General features: G+C 46.5%; 1 protein-coding gene across 1 annotated transcript in view; it reads right to left on the bottom strand.

Moving 5' to 3' along the window:
* The window catches only part of LOC144130292 (MAM and LDL-receptor class A domain-containing protein 1-like), a 171004-nt gene that overhangs the window by 64717 nt on the left and 86732 nt on the right, over window positions 1-19555 (bottom strand). Inside the window, exons 14-16 of the mRNA XM_077664244.1 lie at window positions 18211-18298; window positions 17836-18078; window positions 1565-1696 (exon numbers count right to left, since the gene is read on the bottom strand). Of these exons, the coding sequence (XP_077520370.1) occupies window positions 1565-1696; window positions 17836-18078; window positions 18211-18298 (463 nt within the window). The remainder of the gene's footprint in view (window positions 1-1564; window positions 1697-17835; window positions 18079-18210; window positions 18299-19555) is intronic.

The raw sequence follows: 19555 nt of genomic DNA, 5'->3' as shown, positions 1-19555 counted from the left end.
ACATAAACATTAAAATGTGCAGTGTCGAGAGTGCCGTCTGCCGGGCGCTTTTTTTTTATGCAGCCACCGAGTAGAGTTCGACGGCGCAGCATCAGCGTATGAATACTGCAGCACTGTCTCACGGTGCTCCAGCTACGCAACTTAACTCCGCAACGTCTAGAAAGGTGCGGCCCCTGCCAAATCACAATAATGAGCGACAAGTTCCCAACGCTTGGAGCATTGAAAACCCCGAGCTTACCACCATGCTGCCACCCTCGAAAGCAGTGGACGACGGCGCTATAGCTGTGCGCTGTTTTCTGGTGATCGCTAGGAGCCAAGGTTGTTTCGCTCTGAAGCCACAACGGCTTTTCAGCCTTTTGACTTCGCAGATAAGGGCATCAGTGACAATAGATGGGCCCCCGCTCGTTCTTTCGTCATGATCCCCGACTGTGCCTTACAAGAATTTTTGTCACTGCTTCACCACATCCTTGTAATTCTTAACGTCATCGTAAACAGCGCAGGTCAAACTGCGAATGGTTGCTTACGGTACTACTCCTGTGTGCATAGAGAGAGCCTCTGACGGATGGCAACCCGAATTTGGCGGAAGTCTGAGCCACCGCAGATATATGTAAACTGGTCTATACAAGCATTCGCTCGTGCGGCACTCTAAACGGGCAGCGAGAGTGACTCAGAGGGTTCCAAGTATGGGGTAGCGCTCTCAACTATCGACTAGCTTTGTAACTCAGCCGATGGCGCGGCGTGTACAATTACTTTCAAGAGACGCGTGGCAAGGGTATCATTTGGATACCCTTCTCAATTGGCTCCTCATCCATGGAGCCGTATTTCAATTTTAGCACCGCCTTTATTCCTGTACACAGACATGATGACCAATTCTGAGCACTTAAAGTGACGGCCTATCAAGTCGAATATTGACCGAAATAATCCCAACTTAAATTAAATACGACTAGCCTGCGCAATCGCCGACGATTTTAAAACAGGTCGTGGATTGCTGAAAGCGTACCCTAAAGGAGCATGTAGTGGAGTGACGCTGCTGTTTTTTAATGTGGTTATAACTGCTCTCCAGAGAGAATTGTGAGCCTAAGGCTGAAGTTCGTGATTTCTGAGGATTCAGCTGAGTTTTGTGATGCATGTAAAAACTGGCTATCATGCTCTGTACACAAGTTAAAATATGTTACTCGTTTTCCAAGCATGAGATATGCACAACGCTTTCAGGATAACAAGATGGGTCGACAGACAAAGGGACAATTTGTTTGATGTCTGCATCCTGAAAAAGCAAAAAAAAAACGACTGATTTGTCGGCAAAGGCTCACAAGTTGCACGTGTTTCAATCGGAGAGGGACATTTTTTTCCATTTTTCCGGATTTTTTTTCAACCGCTATTCACTGCGCCCTGCTTTACACATTATTACTATTGCAGAAGTTAAAAACGACAAAGTACGCAGTAGCTTCCGGAAGTTCGCAGGCTCTTAGGAGAAACACTAAAGGCTAATGAAGGTTTTTTAACTTATTCTTCATATCGTTTTGTATTAAATTCGGTATCGAAACCAAGAGTCGAAGGTACTTACCATTCCCGACATAGTTGTATGAGAATCGTAATGTGCAAAGTTTGCTGGTGTTTCTGATTCTCGGCGAGTCGATGACGGCATGGCTAAGGGTTTCTGATGCCGTGACGTTGAAGTAAAGGACGAGGTAATAACCTGAAAAAGCAGAACAGGAGGTTCACAACCTATGTTGTTCGTGGGAACAATATCCAAATATATGGATCTCGCTAGATAACAAGAACGTGCATAGGGGAAGAGAGATAACTGCTTTTATTTAACGTGTAAAGTGCACCGAGAGCATTTTTTCAGCACACAAACTACAAAAAGATGACCACCCAAAGCTTCACTGCTGCTCTAAAAACAAAACTCATATTAAAATACCACTCCTCATTGCACGGCTGGAACTACGTTTTTTAGGACAGCTGGACTATTACGCCAAAAACAAGTGTCTAACGAACACCTCAAGTTTTAAAGCAAAAAAGTTTTCTCACAGGTGCACTCTACCTAAAAGGCTGGCGATAGGCAATGGTCATGAAGGAGCTTCGAACCAAAGCGCGTTTGAAAAAACTTTAAAAATCACTTCCAGTGAATGTGTATGGAGTTAGCACTTACTGGTTGGTGAATTGGAATAAGCGTATTGCTGTGATAGCAAAGCTTTTTCATGAAACTAAATAGCGTAAATAGGATTTACACGTGGTGACATATCATTCAAATACATGACGAGCGCTGGCGAGAGTAGCCTTTTGAGCTGCGACTCCAAAGGAAGCTGCATATTCAGCACACGTTAACGGCCTCAGCTCCACACCGATTGGCTTTCGTCGCAGTTTTTTCATATGGTCCCCGCATGTGGATCTCGAGAGCAGAATACGACTCTCAATGCGCAAGCGGGAAGTTTAGGCCTTGGTGACACTTTATGTTGCTAAGGTCTATGACAGCGTGGATGGAGCACACGGTTCTTATTAACAGCCTTACACAGGTACAACCACCGCACTACATTTATGCCTGGATTTGTAAATTTTTAAAGGTAGATCTTTCTTCTGTACTGACAGATCTTTCTTTTCTAACACCTATGTTCAATAAAGAGGCGTGCCCCAAGGATCTGTTCTGTCTCCGCTGCTTTTTAACATATTGGTTCGGGACATAAACATTCATCCTAACATTACAGTTTATGTATACTCAGATGATATAGCTTTTTTCGTATTGGCAACGGATATTCATGCACTTTACGAGTATTTGCAGGCCTACCTGAAAGCTATTAAAATCTGGTTGGACCAAGTTAGTTTATCACTTAAAGTCAGCAAATGTGGCGTGCCGGTATTTCCGCTCGACACTCCTTTGTACATCTTGCTAGTCTGCCCCTCCATCCCAATTCCGCAGGTGGAGTCGGTTAAATACCTAAGGGTTACTTACGACCAAAGTTTAAACTGGCGACACCATGTTAGGAATAATGTTATTAAAGGGGAACGCGCTCTGGGCCGGTTGACACGAGTTGGCAATAAAAGGTTTAGCATGCGTCGCGACATGTTTCTGTTGCTCTATAAGACTTATATGAGACCGATTCAGGAATTTGGTTGCGTCTTGTCCTCTGGCAGCGCAAACTATAGGGCGCAGCCATTAGCCTTACTGGAAAGGCGTGTCCTACGGCTATGTCTCGGGCTCCCAAAATCACCTTCAAACGCTGTCTTTTATCTGGACGCCCGTATCCCCGATCTCCATTTACGCTTCCAACTTCAAACAGGGCGTACTTTCCTCATGTCTTTGGACCCGGCCCCCTGCGTTAATACTCCGATTTTTCTATCCCACCTTTTTTTCTCTAATCATTGGCTACGATATCAGCTTCCGCAAGTTAGGTTCTTGCAGAACCTGTTAGCCCCGCTTCAGGTTGATCTGATCTCCTTGCAAGTTCCTGATGCTCAGGCTGACCCCTTCTTCTATTACGACCGTATTTTCCCGTACCATGCGAAACATATGCCCGCAAATACCCTAAATGTTCTTCTTTCTGAACACGTGATGAATTTTCCTCATCATACATTTCTCACCACTCATGCCTCCGGTAGCTCTGAGAAGGCGGCGATTGGGATATAGTCGCAGGTTCTGGCTTGGAGCTATTCCGTTCGTACCCCTGATTATATACCTATATTCTCCACAGCGTATTTGGATATTGAATTGTCTCTTCTGAAAGTTTCCGGGCATGTAGAACAGGTTCTTAATCTTGCAGACTGCCTTTCAGTTCTAGTCTCTCTCTGAATTTCCGGAAAACCTTTATTGAATCGTTCGCTTAGGTTTCTTGTTCCGCGCACAGTGCGTGGTATCCGCTTTGTCTGGGTACCTGGGCATTCGTGTCTATTTTAACGAGGTGGATGATTTATTGGCTCTCAGTGCTCCTGTAATCTATTCTGTCCCTCAGCTCATTTTGTTGGAAACTTCACGTTTCCCGCGGTTCCATCATAATGCAGCCATCTTGAGTGATCCGTCGCTTAATACCGTGAATTTTGACCACTTTGAGTACCCATGGAATCTCCTGTTGCGTAAATCAAGGCATTGTGAGGTGTCAATGACGCTTCTCCGAATCCCTCACTTAAATTTGCACTTATGCAGATGTGGGTTCGCTGCGACAAACCTTGGTGTCTCATGTAGGCAAGTTGAAACAATAGCTAATTTTCTCCTCTCTTGCCGGCGGTTCGCAGTTATGAGAAAGCAGAATTTGGAGGGCCCTCTTTCGAGGTTAGGACTCCCTCTGTCTCTTCCAGTTCTCTCGTTCGGTGCGAGCGCCAAGGATTTCCCGTGAAGCAGTGTTTGTGGTTACCTTCATGATTACATAAGTGTGAGTGGCCGCCGCGGTGGCTCAATGGTTATGGCGCTCGGCTGCTGACCCGTAAGACGCGGGATCAATTCCGTCCGCGATGGTCGAATTTTGATGGAGGCGAAATTCTACACGCCCGTGTGCTGTGCGATGTCAGTGCATGTTAAAGATCCCTAGGTGCTCGAAATTTCTGGAGCCCTTCACTACGGCGTCCCACATAGCCTGAGTCGCTTTGGGACGTTAAGCCACCATAAACTAAAATAAAGAAACTAATAAGTGCGACTGATCGGCTACCTTGTTAGCTGTATACAAATTCTGTCGCATGTCCAAAAATGCTTGATTCTATTCTTGGTAATTCTTATTTCATAAATTTATTTGATGTTTCTAATTTTTATCTTGATTCAGTCTTCTACGTCGCCGCCTCACGTCTGTTTTTCCCCGCGCAAATACTTTATTGGCATTCTCCACTTTACCTTGACCAATCAGCCCGCGCGGGTATGTGTTATATTTACTGAGAAGAAGAAGAAAAAGAAGAAGACGACGAAGAAGAAGAAGAGCTCGTTCCCGCAGAACAGAACACATTGAGCTCAATTCCTCTCCACCGCCATGTACGCACTTAGGTCTATGCGGACGACATTGCGTTTTTTTGCTGCCGCGCCGGATATACATTCCCTGTATGGTCTGTTGCAGTCATATTTGAATACACTTGAGCACTGGTTGAGCTCATTACACCTGAAGTTAAATGTTGGCAAGTGCGCCACCCTTGTTTTCCCTCTATACACTCCTGTAGTGGGCTATCTCACTTGCCAGTTAAAAATAATACCGCAGGTTCAATCCCTAAAATACCTAGGGGTCATTTATGACAATAAACTCACCTGGTGACCTCACATTGACCATGTCGCGGCGAAAGGGGCTCGTGCCGTGGGCATGTTACGGAGATTATGTCATCACCGGTACGGCATGCGCAGAGATGCGCTATTAATGATCTACATAATGTACGTCAGGCCAATTTTAGAATTTGAATCAGTGTTGTTTTCAGGCTCGGCTACATATAAACTTCGCCCTCTCGTCCTTTTAGAAAGGGAAGCACTTCGCATGTGCCTCGGCCTTCCAAAATTTGTGGCTATCAATGTGCTTTACCTTGAAGCCCGCATTCCGCCTCTCTTGTCACGACTTCAATTTCTAACTGTGCAAACTTACCTCAGGATCTATGAATCCGATTTCCACCGTTCCCAAAGCATTTTCTGTTGTCAGCCCACCCCCTTTTTTGGTGTCCCCTGGTCTCGTTTCAGTTCCCCTCAGGTAGCGTTTGTGCAAAGATTACTTCAGCCTTTAGATGTAAACATTTATGATATCCTTCCTGCGCTTCGCAATGGGCCCGCTATCCACATTGTTTTCGACGACATATCCCAAAAAATGCAAAACTTTTGCCACCGAGTATACTAAATGGTCTTCTAGAAGATCATATGAGGACCCTACCTACAGATATAGCAATAAACCACTGACGCATCGCAATGCACTGAAAAAGCAGGTGTGGGAATATTTTTCTCGCATTTAGACTGGTCCTTTTCACTGCGCCTTCCAGATTTCACCCCTATTTTTCAATTTTTCAAACAGAGTTTCTAGCAGTTGTACTTGCTCTACGCAAGCTAGACCCCTCTTTTACAGCAGTTGCAGTAATTACTGAATCTTTATCCTTGTGTTCGCCCCTCGCTGCACATGTTGACGGTCCCATTTTAACAACTTTCTTATCCCTACTTCCTCCGCATTTGAGCCTTGTTCATTTAGTATGGGTTCCCGGTCACAGCAGTGTGACAGTAAATGAGATTGCTGACAATCTCGCAAAGGCTTCCCTCAGCGGCCCCGTGTTGCCAATCATCCCGGCTACAGCCAATATTACAGCATCTAGATTTCATCGACGTGCGTTTTTAAGCACGCAAGACACAACACCTTTAACATCGGCGGATTATGAGCACCTTAAATATTATTGGAACAGAAAAATTTGTTGCTCTCGGCAGCTTCAAGTATCACTGACGAGGTTGCGCTGCCGCATATCCCCTCTAAATTTCTATTTACAAAGTCGGGTTTGGCGCTCTCTCCCCTTTGTGCATTTTGCCGTGAGCCTGAATCTATAGAACAATTTTGGCTGTATTGTCGCCGATTCAAATCTCTGAGAAAAAGGTTGCTGGAGGAGGCCTTGCAGCATCTTGGCCTTAGTTTGAGCAGCCCGCTCTTGCTATAATTTGGCGCCACCACATTTGGGTTCAGCCAGAGATGTGTTTGCACAGCTCTTCTAAATTTCCTGATAGAATCTCACCGACTGCCTTGCTAAGTGTTCCAATCTTTTCTTTTCTATCATTTATTACATTTTTACTTAATCATTATTATTTTATCCCTCTCTTTATTATTATTCTTATACTTTTGAAATCAAAACTCTCATCCCTTTTCTGTTCATGACGAAAAATTCACCCGTGTTGCGCTCCCACGTGCTTTTCCTTTTTGTTAACTGCGTTCAGGTGAATAGCCACCCGATTCTTGGCCGATCCCCCAGTGTGAGTATGTGCTATCTTTTGATAGGCTAACAACAACAACAACAACATTCGGCAACTGGCCTGGGCAGCAACGTAGACGGCCTGCTTCGCCGGCTCACTAGCCGCGGCTACCGGGGCCTCCAATTAATATGGATCACAGTCCACAATGCCATAATACGATTGCTACATGTACAGCCCCCGCAAACTTAACACAAATGATGGACAGCGTAACTTGTACTAACGCCAGCATCAAGAAGTGTTTTCCGCCGGGTGTGAGATCATACCCTCAGTATGCGGCTGACGGTATAGCTGGTGCGCAGTTTGACTTGACTGCTCTTTCGCCTGCGCATGATCGCCGTGTGCACTGTGCGGTCATGAAAGGGTTAAAATAGTAGCACATTTATTTTACATATTTTCGTCATATTAATTTTTTTTCATGGGCAGGTAGTGACAGCTGATTCGGATCATGAGGGGGAAATAACTAGACGGATAAGAATGGGGCGGGGTTCGTATGGCAGCTTCTCTCAGATCATGAACGGCAGTTTACCAATATCCCTCAAGAGAAAAGTGTTCAACAGCTGTATCTTACCGGTACTCACCTAGGGGGCAGAAACATGGAGGCTAACGAAAAGGGTGTGCTTAAGGACAACGCAGCAACTATGGAAAGAAAAAGTATAGTTGTAACTTTGAGACCGGAAGCGGGCAGAGTGGGTGAGGGAACAAACGCGGGTTAATGACATTCTACTCGAATCAAGAGGAGGAAATGGGCTTTGGAGGGCATGTGATGCGAATGCAAGATAACCGCTGGTCCTTAAGGATAGCTGAGTGGATTCAAAGAGAAGGCAAGCGTAGCAGCGGGCGGCAGAAGGTTAGGTGAGCGGATGAGATTAAGAAGTTTGCAGGCATGTAGTGTGCGCAGCTGACAAACGACAGCGCTAATTGGAGAGACATTGCAGAGGCCTTTGCCGTGGAGTCCGCGCAGTCAGGCTGCTGCTGCTGCTGATGATATTTATTTTACACCGATAGCTGTTAGGAGCCCATTTTTAGATTGCGCGACCTCCGTCGGCGTAACAGGTGGGCGTTAATGACAACCACCCACCTGATATCACAGTCAACCTGGGCCGCATAAGCCAACGGGTGGCTCTGTTTAGAACAGCCGCCTGCCAGTGCAAGGGTGCATCATTTGAACACTACACCAGTGCAATATGAGGCAGCTGTATCTTTTCTAGCTCAAAATATCCCCAATACTAAATTCTTAAACAGCTCTCGCTGAATCAACGTTACATAGCTGTAACCGTCTTGTGATATTTTTTTTTTTGCAGATGATAAGTTCGCGCTTTTCGTCATATCTGAACATCACTCAAGTTTAATTGGTACGAATCGCACCGTAATGTTTTCTTGCTTAGGACATAAAACAAGCCCTCTTTTGCAACACCATCTCAGAATATTAACGCGAAAGCTTTTCTTGGCTAATGAATGGGTTGGACGGAAGTTGTAGGCGGAAGTTGTAGACGGGAGTTGTACGCACGAAATGTCAATCATTAATTAAGTTGTGTGAAAAATAAAACAGAAATGTAAAAGTTGATTAAGAAACAGTTATTTAGCAGCGTATATGTATTTTAATAAACCAGGAATTAGAAATAAAAACCAAAGGTAAAGGAAGCAAATAAAAATAAAAAATTACAGGGAGTAACAGAACATGAAAAATTACGGAAGAATGAGGACAGGGAAACGCTTTCGCATTTGTGCTCTCAAGCAGATTTAGGCACAATCCTTTAATTTTCTCATCACAGATTAAGCCGCCGCGGTGGCTCAGCTGTAATGGCACTCGGCTGCTGACTCTAAAGACGCGGGTTCGACCCTAGCCGCGGCGGTCGCATTTTGATGGAGGCGGAATGCTGTAGAGGCCCGTGTCCTGTACCCTGCCAGGGCATGTTAAATGACCCCAGGTGGTCGAAATTTCCGAAGTCTATCGCTAAGGCGTCCCGCACAGCCTGAGTAGCTTTGGGATGTTAAGCCTCCACGCACAGCGAACAAATTATCTCCAAAAAGCGCGGGCTGAGAGAGAAGCCAGGACACTTGTCTGCAAAAAAAAATGGCGATGGTTTAGCGCTGGTTAAACCTGGAATGACGTGATAGCTACAGCTGACCGAGTGGAACTTACTCAGTTGAATTGCAAAGTCATACCCCTGTTACACGGGCACTTTAACGGCCGTTAAGGAAAACGGCAGTTTGCCTCAACGGCTGTTAGGCGGAGTTACACGGCAGCGCGAGTGTCGTTGGAAATCCAACGGCGATTGACATCAACGGAGCTCGCCGGTCTCCGTTCCGCTGCCGTTTCCGTCCGTGTCGTCGTGAAATAGGCAAGATGGCAGCCCCCAGCAGCAACGTGTCCCAGCTGCAGGCGAGCGCGCCGACGCAAAAACGCTTTGCCTGGACAGCGTCATGACGCATTTACTCATCAACTTGTGGCAGGGTCACCTTCGCGGGATGCGAGCGCAGAAACACAATGCGCCCGTGTACGCGACGATGACAGCGCTGTTCAACCAGCTCTCAAGCGCGGAATGTGGGCACGTTGTGTGCGTCACAGTCAAACAGATGAAGCACAAGATGGAAAACTTGGCCCAGGCTCACAAGTAAGTTACCATGAATTTCTTAGTAATTTTTAAGTCGACTTAGCGCGTTGTTAGGCATGTTCAATGAAATCTGCCGCCCCGCAGGGCCCGACGTGTGTTTCAACGCCATAGGCAACGCCGAATTTTGCTTGACATGCGCTCGAACGTGACTTTCTCGACGCTTCGGGCGCATTGTAACGCTCATGCGGCGATGCGGGAACAGAGCTCACATCTTAGCGCAGTACAATTGGTTGTCATATGTAGCCGGTTGCTGTAATCTAGGCATAGCCGGCGTAGCCTGACGGAACGCATTTGCACCTGGAAGTCTGTTCGATCAGCAATTCAAAATAAGATCTTGACATGTGCAGTAGCTTTCCTGTAGCTTGTGGTGCAATACAGCTAACAATCGCTAAAGTCGCACTATGAAACCAGTAGTGTCCGCATTAAATGCAAGAAATACTGGTTTCTTTTTTCATTTGCAAATTATATTAGTCATAAAACAATACCACTATACTAATACAATTAATTCCATGCAATATTTTTTGACTCAGAGTGGAGTGGTACGTGTTAGGTAGTTTTGGAACTTAAAACACTATTGTACTGATCAAGAACCCACCTTTTCAACGCAACCCCTCAATTTATTATAGTTACTATTTTCAGAGGCTGGCGTGGGGTGGTACCTTTCAGGTCGCAGTAAACACAGCTTGCTAAAGGACTTGAATTGTTATCTGACGAAGTCGTGCATATAGCAGTGCAGGAAAATGCGCACTATATGTCGTGCAAATGGCATCAGCCGAAGTGATTGAACTTTACGTTCTCAATACAGCAGAAAGCCCTGAATGCATACCCTAATCAACAATCTCTCCCAAACTTGTGTCGTGATGTTGTCTATAGTCTAATTAAACTTGTATCTTGACTATCAGCTGATTTTGTTCGAAGCCTATTGAACTCTCATCGTAATTCAACAGGTTTCTCCTTTGTTGTTTACCACTTTGCCTGCGGATTTAACTTTCAGCACAAGGAGGTTCATTGTCCTTGGCAGTTTGTACTTGTGCAGCAAAAAATTGTGTTCATCTCTTAAGACACAAAGAAGTGACTCTTAGCTATAATCTGTTTTTATTTCAGAAAGACAAGCACTGCTGGCACTGGGTCTGCTGCAACTCAGTGCCCATACTGCAGATGGCTTCACACATTCCTGGGAAACATGCCTATGAATGATAGAAGCCTGGTACAAGAGAGCTTTCAGGTGCAACATTTGTTTATTTTGGTAGTATGCAAACACGCGAAATGGACTGACAAGCCGAAATTGTTTTTTTGCCGGCCAGGTTTGTCGCCGGAGGCCGGTGGCAGCAATGTTTAGAGAATTTCATGTTACTAAAGCACATGACATGAACATGAGGCATTGTTGTGTGCCAGAGTACTGAAAATGCACAGATGACTTTAATAAGCATCACAGTCTGTGTAGCTTCGAAACCATCGGTTAACATTTCCGACATACTGGATTGCACAATACTTGTCACTTTTCTTGGAGTTATGAAAATAGGGCGAGATAGGTTGGGCTGGTTATGTTACAAAAGGGTACCAGGGTAAGCCGTGCGCTTTAAAGTGTACCAAAACTCTTTTAGAGAAAACGGGAACTATTACATAAAATTCTGGTATATTTAAATGTTTCTGCGCGTTTTGTGTACCACTTCCATTCATCATGCAACACAGTAATAATCACTTAGAAGCAACATTCTGTAACGTTCCGTCGTTCTTCTTTCCTTAAGCTGACATGGTGGCACGGCTGCAGGATGCAGAGATTACTGCCTCAGGACAGCCATCAGAAGCGCCGAGCTGCCCAGACACCGGAAATGTCGAGGCGTCGACCAGTCTGGCCTCGTCCAGCGAGGAATCGACCAGCCTGGCTTCAACGCCTGCTGCCTCAGCCGAGCAAGGTCGCGCGCGCAAAAGGCGACATCATCTATAGATAAAGTTGTGCTGCTGCTAGAAAGGCAGGAAAACTGTGCCAGAAAGATGGCTAGAAAGGAGTATAAGCTGTCCAAAAAGACGGTCTGTCTCCAGGAGGAGGCCAATGACATACACCGTCAAATGGACAGCATAGTCTGCCAATACTTTGAAGGCCGGCTTGAGCGTCAGCCTGAACTCTCCGACAGCGCTGAATAAAGCCCCGTGTGCACACGTGCACGAAAAGTTGCCACAGACTCTCCCAATCTTTCACATTATTTTTATTGTTCACGATTGCATGCCTAAAACAAGACTTTTCGAAGTAGTCATGGGTTCAATGAAAAGATGTGCTTGTCCAAAGCACGTGGGACACTTTCACCTGACGAGCTTACTGCGTTGCTCACGCAAACAGAATGCGGAAACTCCCCAGCTGCTGCTTCAGCACTCCACTGTGTATCGCACTGATCACGCATGTGCTCGCATACATGTGAAGGATACAACAAGCTCGCACAATGCGTTTGACATTTTCGATTTGACACTCAATTTCCTTCAAAACCCTGAATGTAGCCTTCAATCTCCCAAAAGCATTCTCAATGACACGCATCGCTTTTGAAAGTGCGTAATTGAACGTTTGCACTGTTTGATTGCTTGCACTCATTTGAGGAAAAGGCTTCATCAAGTGACACTGCAAAGGAAAGGCCGGTCAAAGAGGCGGACCGCTCCTATTGGCATTCCGTCAATAATTTAGCTTGGTAGAGCGAAGACTTCTGTTCCTACTACGTCCGGTAGTACCGAGCCTCTGTACACTGCTGCATCATGATTGCGCCCTGGTGACCTTACATTAATATACATGAACTTCTAGTTGTGGTCTACTATAGCAAGTAAAATTATTGTATACCAGCGCTTATAATTTTAATAGTCCTGCGAATTTTTGGGGGGTGGCGAGACTTTTATATGGCAACCGTCCAGCGCGCCAAAGCCCTGCGGAAAGCCTGTGCAGGCTTCGAACTGTCGCACATGATCTCTAACATTGTTCAGTGACAGAAAGTGCACAACTTGTGGCTCGAGAACATCTACGACAACGTCACAAAACTTTTGGAAGATCAGGTTTACGGATGGCCGACTCACGCCGAAAAGATACGCCACAGTCCTTTCCTCTTACCTTTCCTTATACTCCGATGTGGCGAGTCTGTACAGCGAGAGGGCGGCGCGCTGGTGCCGGGGTATGCAAGCTCGCATGTTTCTATCCTCCCGTTTTAGTGAGGAACGCGAGCTCACGATGCACGCAAATGTGGAACGCTTCACGCGAAAGTTGGCCTTCAAATCTTCATCCGAAAACGTCGGCACGGGGTGGTGTCGTACCAAGACGGTGCTCTGGAAAGCGTCCACACACTCATTTGCCTGGCAGACATCACAACAGCGAGGCTGCGACATCGCCTCTCGGTCGCCTTCCGCTACTTCTTGATTGACGCTTTCTGAATGCGCACAGCTTGCAGTTCAGCCCTTTTTACAGACAACAAGGCCTCGTAGTGCGCAACCAGGAGAAGCGAATCGAATGGACGATCACAGTCACATTCATAAAGCGGCCGGCTAAGCGCCATTCCCCAGCTATTCTTGGGTGCGCGTCGCAAAGCCGCACCACGTTCAACATTGCACCTGCTGAATCGCGCAGACGGTCACTCGCGGTACGAAAGAAAAAAGAAAATGCACAGTGGTGCTGTGGTTAGTACAAGCTATGGAACGTGAAATGGGACGCTTCGCCACATTGAAACCACAACTAGCCACTCTACCACAACAAACGCAGCCATTATGCAACGCCATGGATCGGATCGGATCGGCTAAGTGAGCTTCTCCGCTAGTTTTTCAAACAACTCTTGCAAATAGTTAAAAAAACACTCTGTAGAGCATGTAGCACAGAAAATAATTAGGGAAACAAAACTTTTTCGACTTGGCGAGGTAAAAAGTTTAAGAGTCACGTGATAAATCGTCGAAACGGAATGGAACCGACCGAACATGGAAAGTGCCATGTGAGTGCAGCCACCACCGTTCCGTTCCCACGGCCGTTACGGCGTTCAACTGCCGTTTGCGTTAACGGCCGTTGCAAGTGCCCGTGTAACAGGGGTATCAGTCTTTCACCGCTTCGTTTCTCTGGGCGTTCTTTCTTCATCTTCGTCCCACTGGACACGGCGCATCTGCACAGCTGCGGCAGCTCGGTTTCGCCGGTGCGCCGCGGTCGGCAGCAGCAGCAGCAGCTGCTCCGCAATTCGTGGCTGGTCACGTGACCAACCAGGTAACGAACCACGTGATCAGCCACGGCGACGCGCCACCGGCAGCTGCTCCGCACCACGTCACCAACCACGTGACACCGTGGCGGTGCAGCCACAGGGAGGCAGCGCCGCCACAGGGTGGCGGCACTGCCATGCTGAGTGCTCTAAATGCTACCGTAATGTAGCTATTGCTAAAAAACAAACCGGTGCGCGCTCTTAGAAAATGAATAAATGAGAAACAACCTGACACAATTTCATGCGGTAGATTCATGCAGAATCAAAGCTTACCAGCTGACCGAACTCGTGATAGCCCTGCAGTTAGCTTTTTTTCTTTCCTTCTGCGCAGCGCAACCCATACTGTTTACTGTGTTGGAGAGGAAGCCTTGAGGTCAAAGTAAAAAGGCGCGCGACCTCCGGCAACTTCGCGTGCAATTTGGGGTTCCCGCGGTAGGAAGACTGCAACGCGATGTCTGTACAACCTCGCGGGATGGCTCAGTGGTTAGCGCGCTCGGTTACTGATCCGGAGTATCCGGGTTCGAATGTGACCGTGACGGCCGCGTTTCGATGGAGGCGGAATCTAAAGGCGCCAATGTGCTGTGCGATGTCATGGCACGTTAAAGATCCCCAAGTGGTCGAAATTATTCCGGAGCCCTCCACTACGGCACTTCTTTTGTGCTACTGCCTCCTTTATCCCTTCCCTTACGGCGCGGTTGAGGGATCCGCCGATGTGTGACACAGATATTGCACCATTTCCGTTCCCCAGAAACCGATTTTCAATTTTCGATGCCTGTGCGAGCGAGGGTGCAAGCGCGAGCAAAACATGGAAAGGCGCCCATGCGCGAGCGCTCTGTCTGCGCGTCCTTCGGCCACAGAAGAAAAATTTATTTTGCACTTGTCTGCTTATGAGTGGAAATGCGAAAGCATTTTACTGTCTTCTGCGAACAGCCTAGTCATCAGCAGAATAACTTACTCACTTGCATATCACAGCATGCTGAAAAGTGAAGGAAATCAGGCAGAGGTCCTAATCAAAGGAGCCTACAAGACAGCTTTGGGCTTACCAAAGCAGGGCACAAGTCATGTCACAGATACAAAGGCTAAGGAACTCGGCAACAGGGAGGGCCCTCCTAAGAAGGCTGAACTATAAGGGGGTCCTGCACATAGAGGATAGATCGGCAAACATCCGAGACGAAATACGTCGAACCTACCAGGTTAGCCCTATACCCAGATATATGGATCCAAATCTACATGCAGCCAGAAGACAGGCAAGGGTTGAATATGTAGAGGCGAAGATAGCCACACAAGATCAGGTGCTCTACATTGATGCCACTCTGTACCCGTGGACTCGATCGTAGCCAAAGCATCAAGAAAACGGTATCGGTTGTCACAACAAAGGAGGATGGCCTCGTCAGCGGCGCATTCACGAGAGATGGGACGGTAACTGAGGCAGAGGAGATCACCGTAGCTCTAGCGGCAGCCGAGGGTTATCGCACCAACAAATCTCTCACAATCATAACAGATTCCCAAGAAGCGTGCAGACGCTACGTGGTAGGAAGAATCAACAAGAAAGCACTAAGGATTATCTTGAAAACGCAGCGAACCAACGAAAATATCCAACATAGGATCTACTGGGTACAAGGACACGCCGGAGTCGAAGGCAATCTGAAGGCGGACAAGCTAGCTCGCGAGCTTACTATCCGAGCTGGTGCGTCAAACGCCACGGACGGCCCGGAGATAACGGTAGAGCTCACGTACGCAGCTATCCTCACCCTCATCAAAGGCAGAAGACGCAAATATCCCCAGCCACATCCTCTGCTAACACAATATGAAGCGATATGTTGGAGAAGACTCCAAACAGGAGCCTTGCACAACCTTCACATTCTACATAAGATGTATCCAGAGCAGTATAGGGATACATGTCCGTGGTGCGGGGCAACCCCCACGCTGTATCATATTACATGGGAATGCATACACAATGTAGCTTTCCGAGGTAACAAAGAGCCAAATGCGGAGCAGTGGGAGGACCGGCTAACCAGCAGCCAGCTCAAGGTCCAAAGAGACCTAGTGAGCCACGCATGCCGGATGGCCAGGGACAGTGGTGCCTTCGACTAGGGGCGCCAACCACGCTCAGACTTGCACACGTTTCGTGCGGACAGCGTTCGCGCACACTCATTAGCCAACAAAAACTTTTGCCTTTAAATTAGCTGAAACCCTGGCAGGTCGCAGTTAACGGTTGATTGCGAGAGGTTTGTCACCCAGTGAACGCTGCGCCTTATTGCTGCAGTGCCGCGTGCCTGCCACAACGTTGTCAGTGCTAATGCATAATAATAATAATTGGTTTTTGGTGGAAAGGAAATGGCGCAGTATCTGTCTCATATATCGTTGGACACCTGAACCGCGCCGTAAGGGAAGGGATAAAGGAGGGAGTGAAAGAAGAGAGGAACAAATAGGTCCGTAGTGGAGGGCTCCGGAATAATTTCGACCACCTGGGGATCTTTAACGTGCACTGACATCGCACAGCACACGGGCGCCTTAGCGTTTTTCCTCCATAAAAACGCAGCCGCCGCGGTCGGGTTCGAACCCGGGAACTCCGGATCAGTAGTCGAGCGCCCTAACCACTGAGCCACCGCGGCGGGTACTAATGCATGCAGCTCAGATTTCTCTCTCACTACCGCCGCGTACCTCAAAGCGCGATCGAGGCGTCCACTGAGCCAGGCAGCCAGTTATGCGTCCTTCCTTTCCTCAAAATCATTGGTCTAGAACGTTTTCAACGCCGAAGCCTAACACAATGAACGCCGACGGCCTATAGCTTCAGTGCCACGTTTCTGCCGCAATATTGTCAATGCTAACGCATGCAGCGCACAACTGTCTCTAGCGCCGCGTAACTTAGAGCGCGACTTTGGTGTCCATTATCCAAGGGGTCAGTCCTTTCTTGTGCTTTCGAAGCTCCCGTTCTTTGTTGGCTTCAGGACAGCTGCGGCTCGGCGACGTCGCGTGGTTCTCCTCGGTTCAAGGCCATATGAAACACGCCGAACAAGCCACGGAAGGGAGCTGTAGAGCTTTCACTTTAAAAGCGGCCAAATCGAATTGCTCGCCTGCTATCTTTAGCACCAGCAAGCATACTGAGAGCATGATCTCTCACGTGATGGCTAATACTTCGCGGCGCTAGCGTCAGTATAAGCCACGCTATCCGTCATTGCTGTTAAGTATGCGGGTGGCTGTATATCTTTGCATTTTGCGAATACCCTGTGTATACTGCGCGTTTCAAGATAATTATAAACGTGAACCTGGTTATGATGCGCAGCACAAGAAAGCCGTAGTTAGAAAGCCTTAACAGTCAGTCATCTCAAGAGACGCCATAAGGCACGCCATATTAAAAGACATCAAATGATTTCAAGAAAGCGCGGTATTGGGAAAAAAATCTCACTAGAATCGATTTTCGGCAAATTTAGGGGTTAGAAATTGCGTCTCCTATGGTCACTAAGTGATCCCAGAACTTACTTTTGAGTCTTCCAGGCGGTTGAGAGCCGGTCTTATCAATGAGCAATGTACGAATATTCTTTTTTGGTGAAAACGCATGTAATATCAGTGCACATCTTTCATGCCGGACGTCTAAATCGCGCGAATATTTATTCTATTAAAGCTTGAATTGCGGCGAGTGAGGTAATATTTCATAATGTGAAGAAACACGTGACATATTTAAGCAAAGCGTGGGTTGAAAGTAATGATTCACTCGAGAAGAAAAAAATTTGTTGGAACAAACAACTACGTTATGATCTGCGTTCAAGAAGGATCCATACCACGGCTATAGTTCGTCTGCAGCTAGCATTTTTGTGTCCAGTAAATTGTGTAATGATTCACTCGAGAAGAAAAAAATTTGTTGAAACAAACTACTACGTTATGATCTGCGTTCAAGAAGGATCCATACCACGGCTATAGTTCGTCTGCAACTAGCATTTTTGTGTCCAGTAAATTGTATGTCGCACAGAATGAGTAAAAAAAAAGTTTCTCTTTGAAAACTACGGCAAAACCCAGATCAAAAACCACGGGAAATACCTGTGACCTTATTGTATGCGCACTGAGGATGTTCGCTCTCCTACTTGCTTTCTATAAGCCGGCTTGTGGTCCCACTCACCTTTAGATAGACCACCAGCCAAAGTGGGGGCTAACGTTGAGACATTTCCTACAGGCACCCGGCGCCAGTCAGTCGGGTGGACGTTGAAGATGCCGTAAAGATTCCAGCCGCACGCGTCTTTGCTAAAGTCACATTCGCCGCAGTCCCGTTCATCGGCACCGCCGTCGCAGTCCGTCACGAAGTCGCACACCCGGTCGTTTCTGACGTAATGTCCCTTGCCGCAATGTGTCTCCGTCATCGGCTCTACGCAGGCGTAATTGGAATAGAATTTTACAGGAGTGCAAGTCTGATAAAACCCGTGTAACGTTAACACCTTTGAACAAGTTTTGGGAAAAAAATAATGTCTTGTATTGTTTGTTGACTCCCTGCACTTACCCACATCCCCGCAGCGCTCCTCGCTCACTAGTACGTCGTCGATAGCTGCGAAACCGTCCGCATTCTTTCCAGATGATGCGGAGATTGGCTTTGCAAGAGAAAAAAAAAAGAGCAGTGAAAGACAGCAACAAGTGCAGTACACGTGCAGTGAAAATGACAGTCTTCTTGATTTACAACTCAGCGAAAAACTGAAAGTGTTAACTTTATACGACGGATGGATTTTATCTACGACACTACGTCGCTGAACGAAGGGCTCATGTCTATAATAACTGCTTGTCATTGGCAATTGTAAACGTAAATGAAAACATATAAGTACTCAGATCAAACAGGCACTTGCTCGAAGATTTGGCACTAGATTCATAAATAAAGGTACATCGGAGAGTACATTTGACGAGAATTCCTTACACAGACATTGTAGTCAGGGAAACAAAAACGTAACTGTAATACGTGTTATATGAAATTCTGCACAAAAAAAAAGCTAGATGCATCTGAATTCAAATTGTCTATTCAAAGAAGGCCTTGCTTTTTTGATGTAGTAAAAACCTTACTGCCCGTACTCGTTAGTCGGAAAGAGAAGCACACTTCGCGCTCTCCCTCAAGGCTGCATGTGATTGATATTATAAGCTACTGCCTCAATGTATGAACACTTGAAAATAAAAAAAACACCTAGTTATCACAAATGTAGGGAACACACAATCAATGAAACCAAGATAATCACTGAAAAGTTAAAAAAAAACATTGTTATCCTCTTTTATTTTTCCCGTTAATGAGTGGGAAATGAGCAATCTATACAACTTTTAGTAATGTCAAAGGTCATTAAAACGCTTTAGAACAGATATCACTACCAAAGACAGCCGGTATTGGTAATCGCTTGCCAAGCAACGCGTGTCGTTGAAAAGATATCGAAACATGGGAGTCTGGTTGACAAGGATGCTTAATGGGACCTAATAAAGTAGCCAGTTTAAAATATTTTTGTCTATTGGCATTAGGTTCCCACTGCTCTTGCAATTATTGACCTTCTAGGCATGAGGAAACAAGTTTTGCTGGAAAAACAATTGTGTTCAAGCACGCTTTTTTTTTGCGTAAAGTGCGTACGTAGTAGGAAAGCCGAGAAGTAATATTTTTATCTTACTTTTGAGCTCGCACGTAGACTGCGCATGACTACTGGAATATTAGAAGTTACACAACTGTTTTCTTGTTGGCAAAAGCAGTTTTCTCGACATATATTACTTTCATGTGACTGATTGGGGGGTCTGCGACTTTGTTTCTGTTTTCTACTTTTCAATAACGTATACGTATTGTGCAGTGGTATATTCAAATTAGTTTTAGCGTGTGCATTAAGATA

This window comes from Amblyomma americanum, chromosome 4 (genome assembly GCF_052857255.1).
Source record: "Amblyomma americanum isolate KBUSLIRL-KWMA chromosome 4, ASM5285725v1, whole genome shotgun sequence".
NCBI classification, from domain to species: Eukaryota; Metazoa; Arthropoda; class Arachnida; order Ixodida; family Ixodidae; genus Amblyomma; species Amblyomma americanum.
This window is presented reverse-complemented; position numbering and strand designations above follow the sequence as displayed.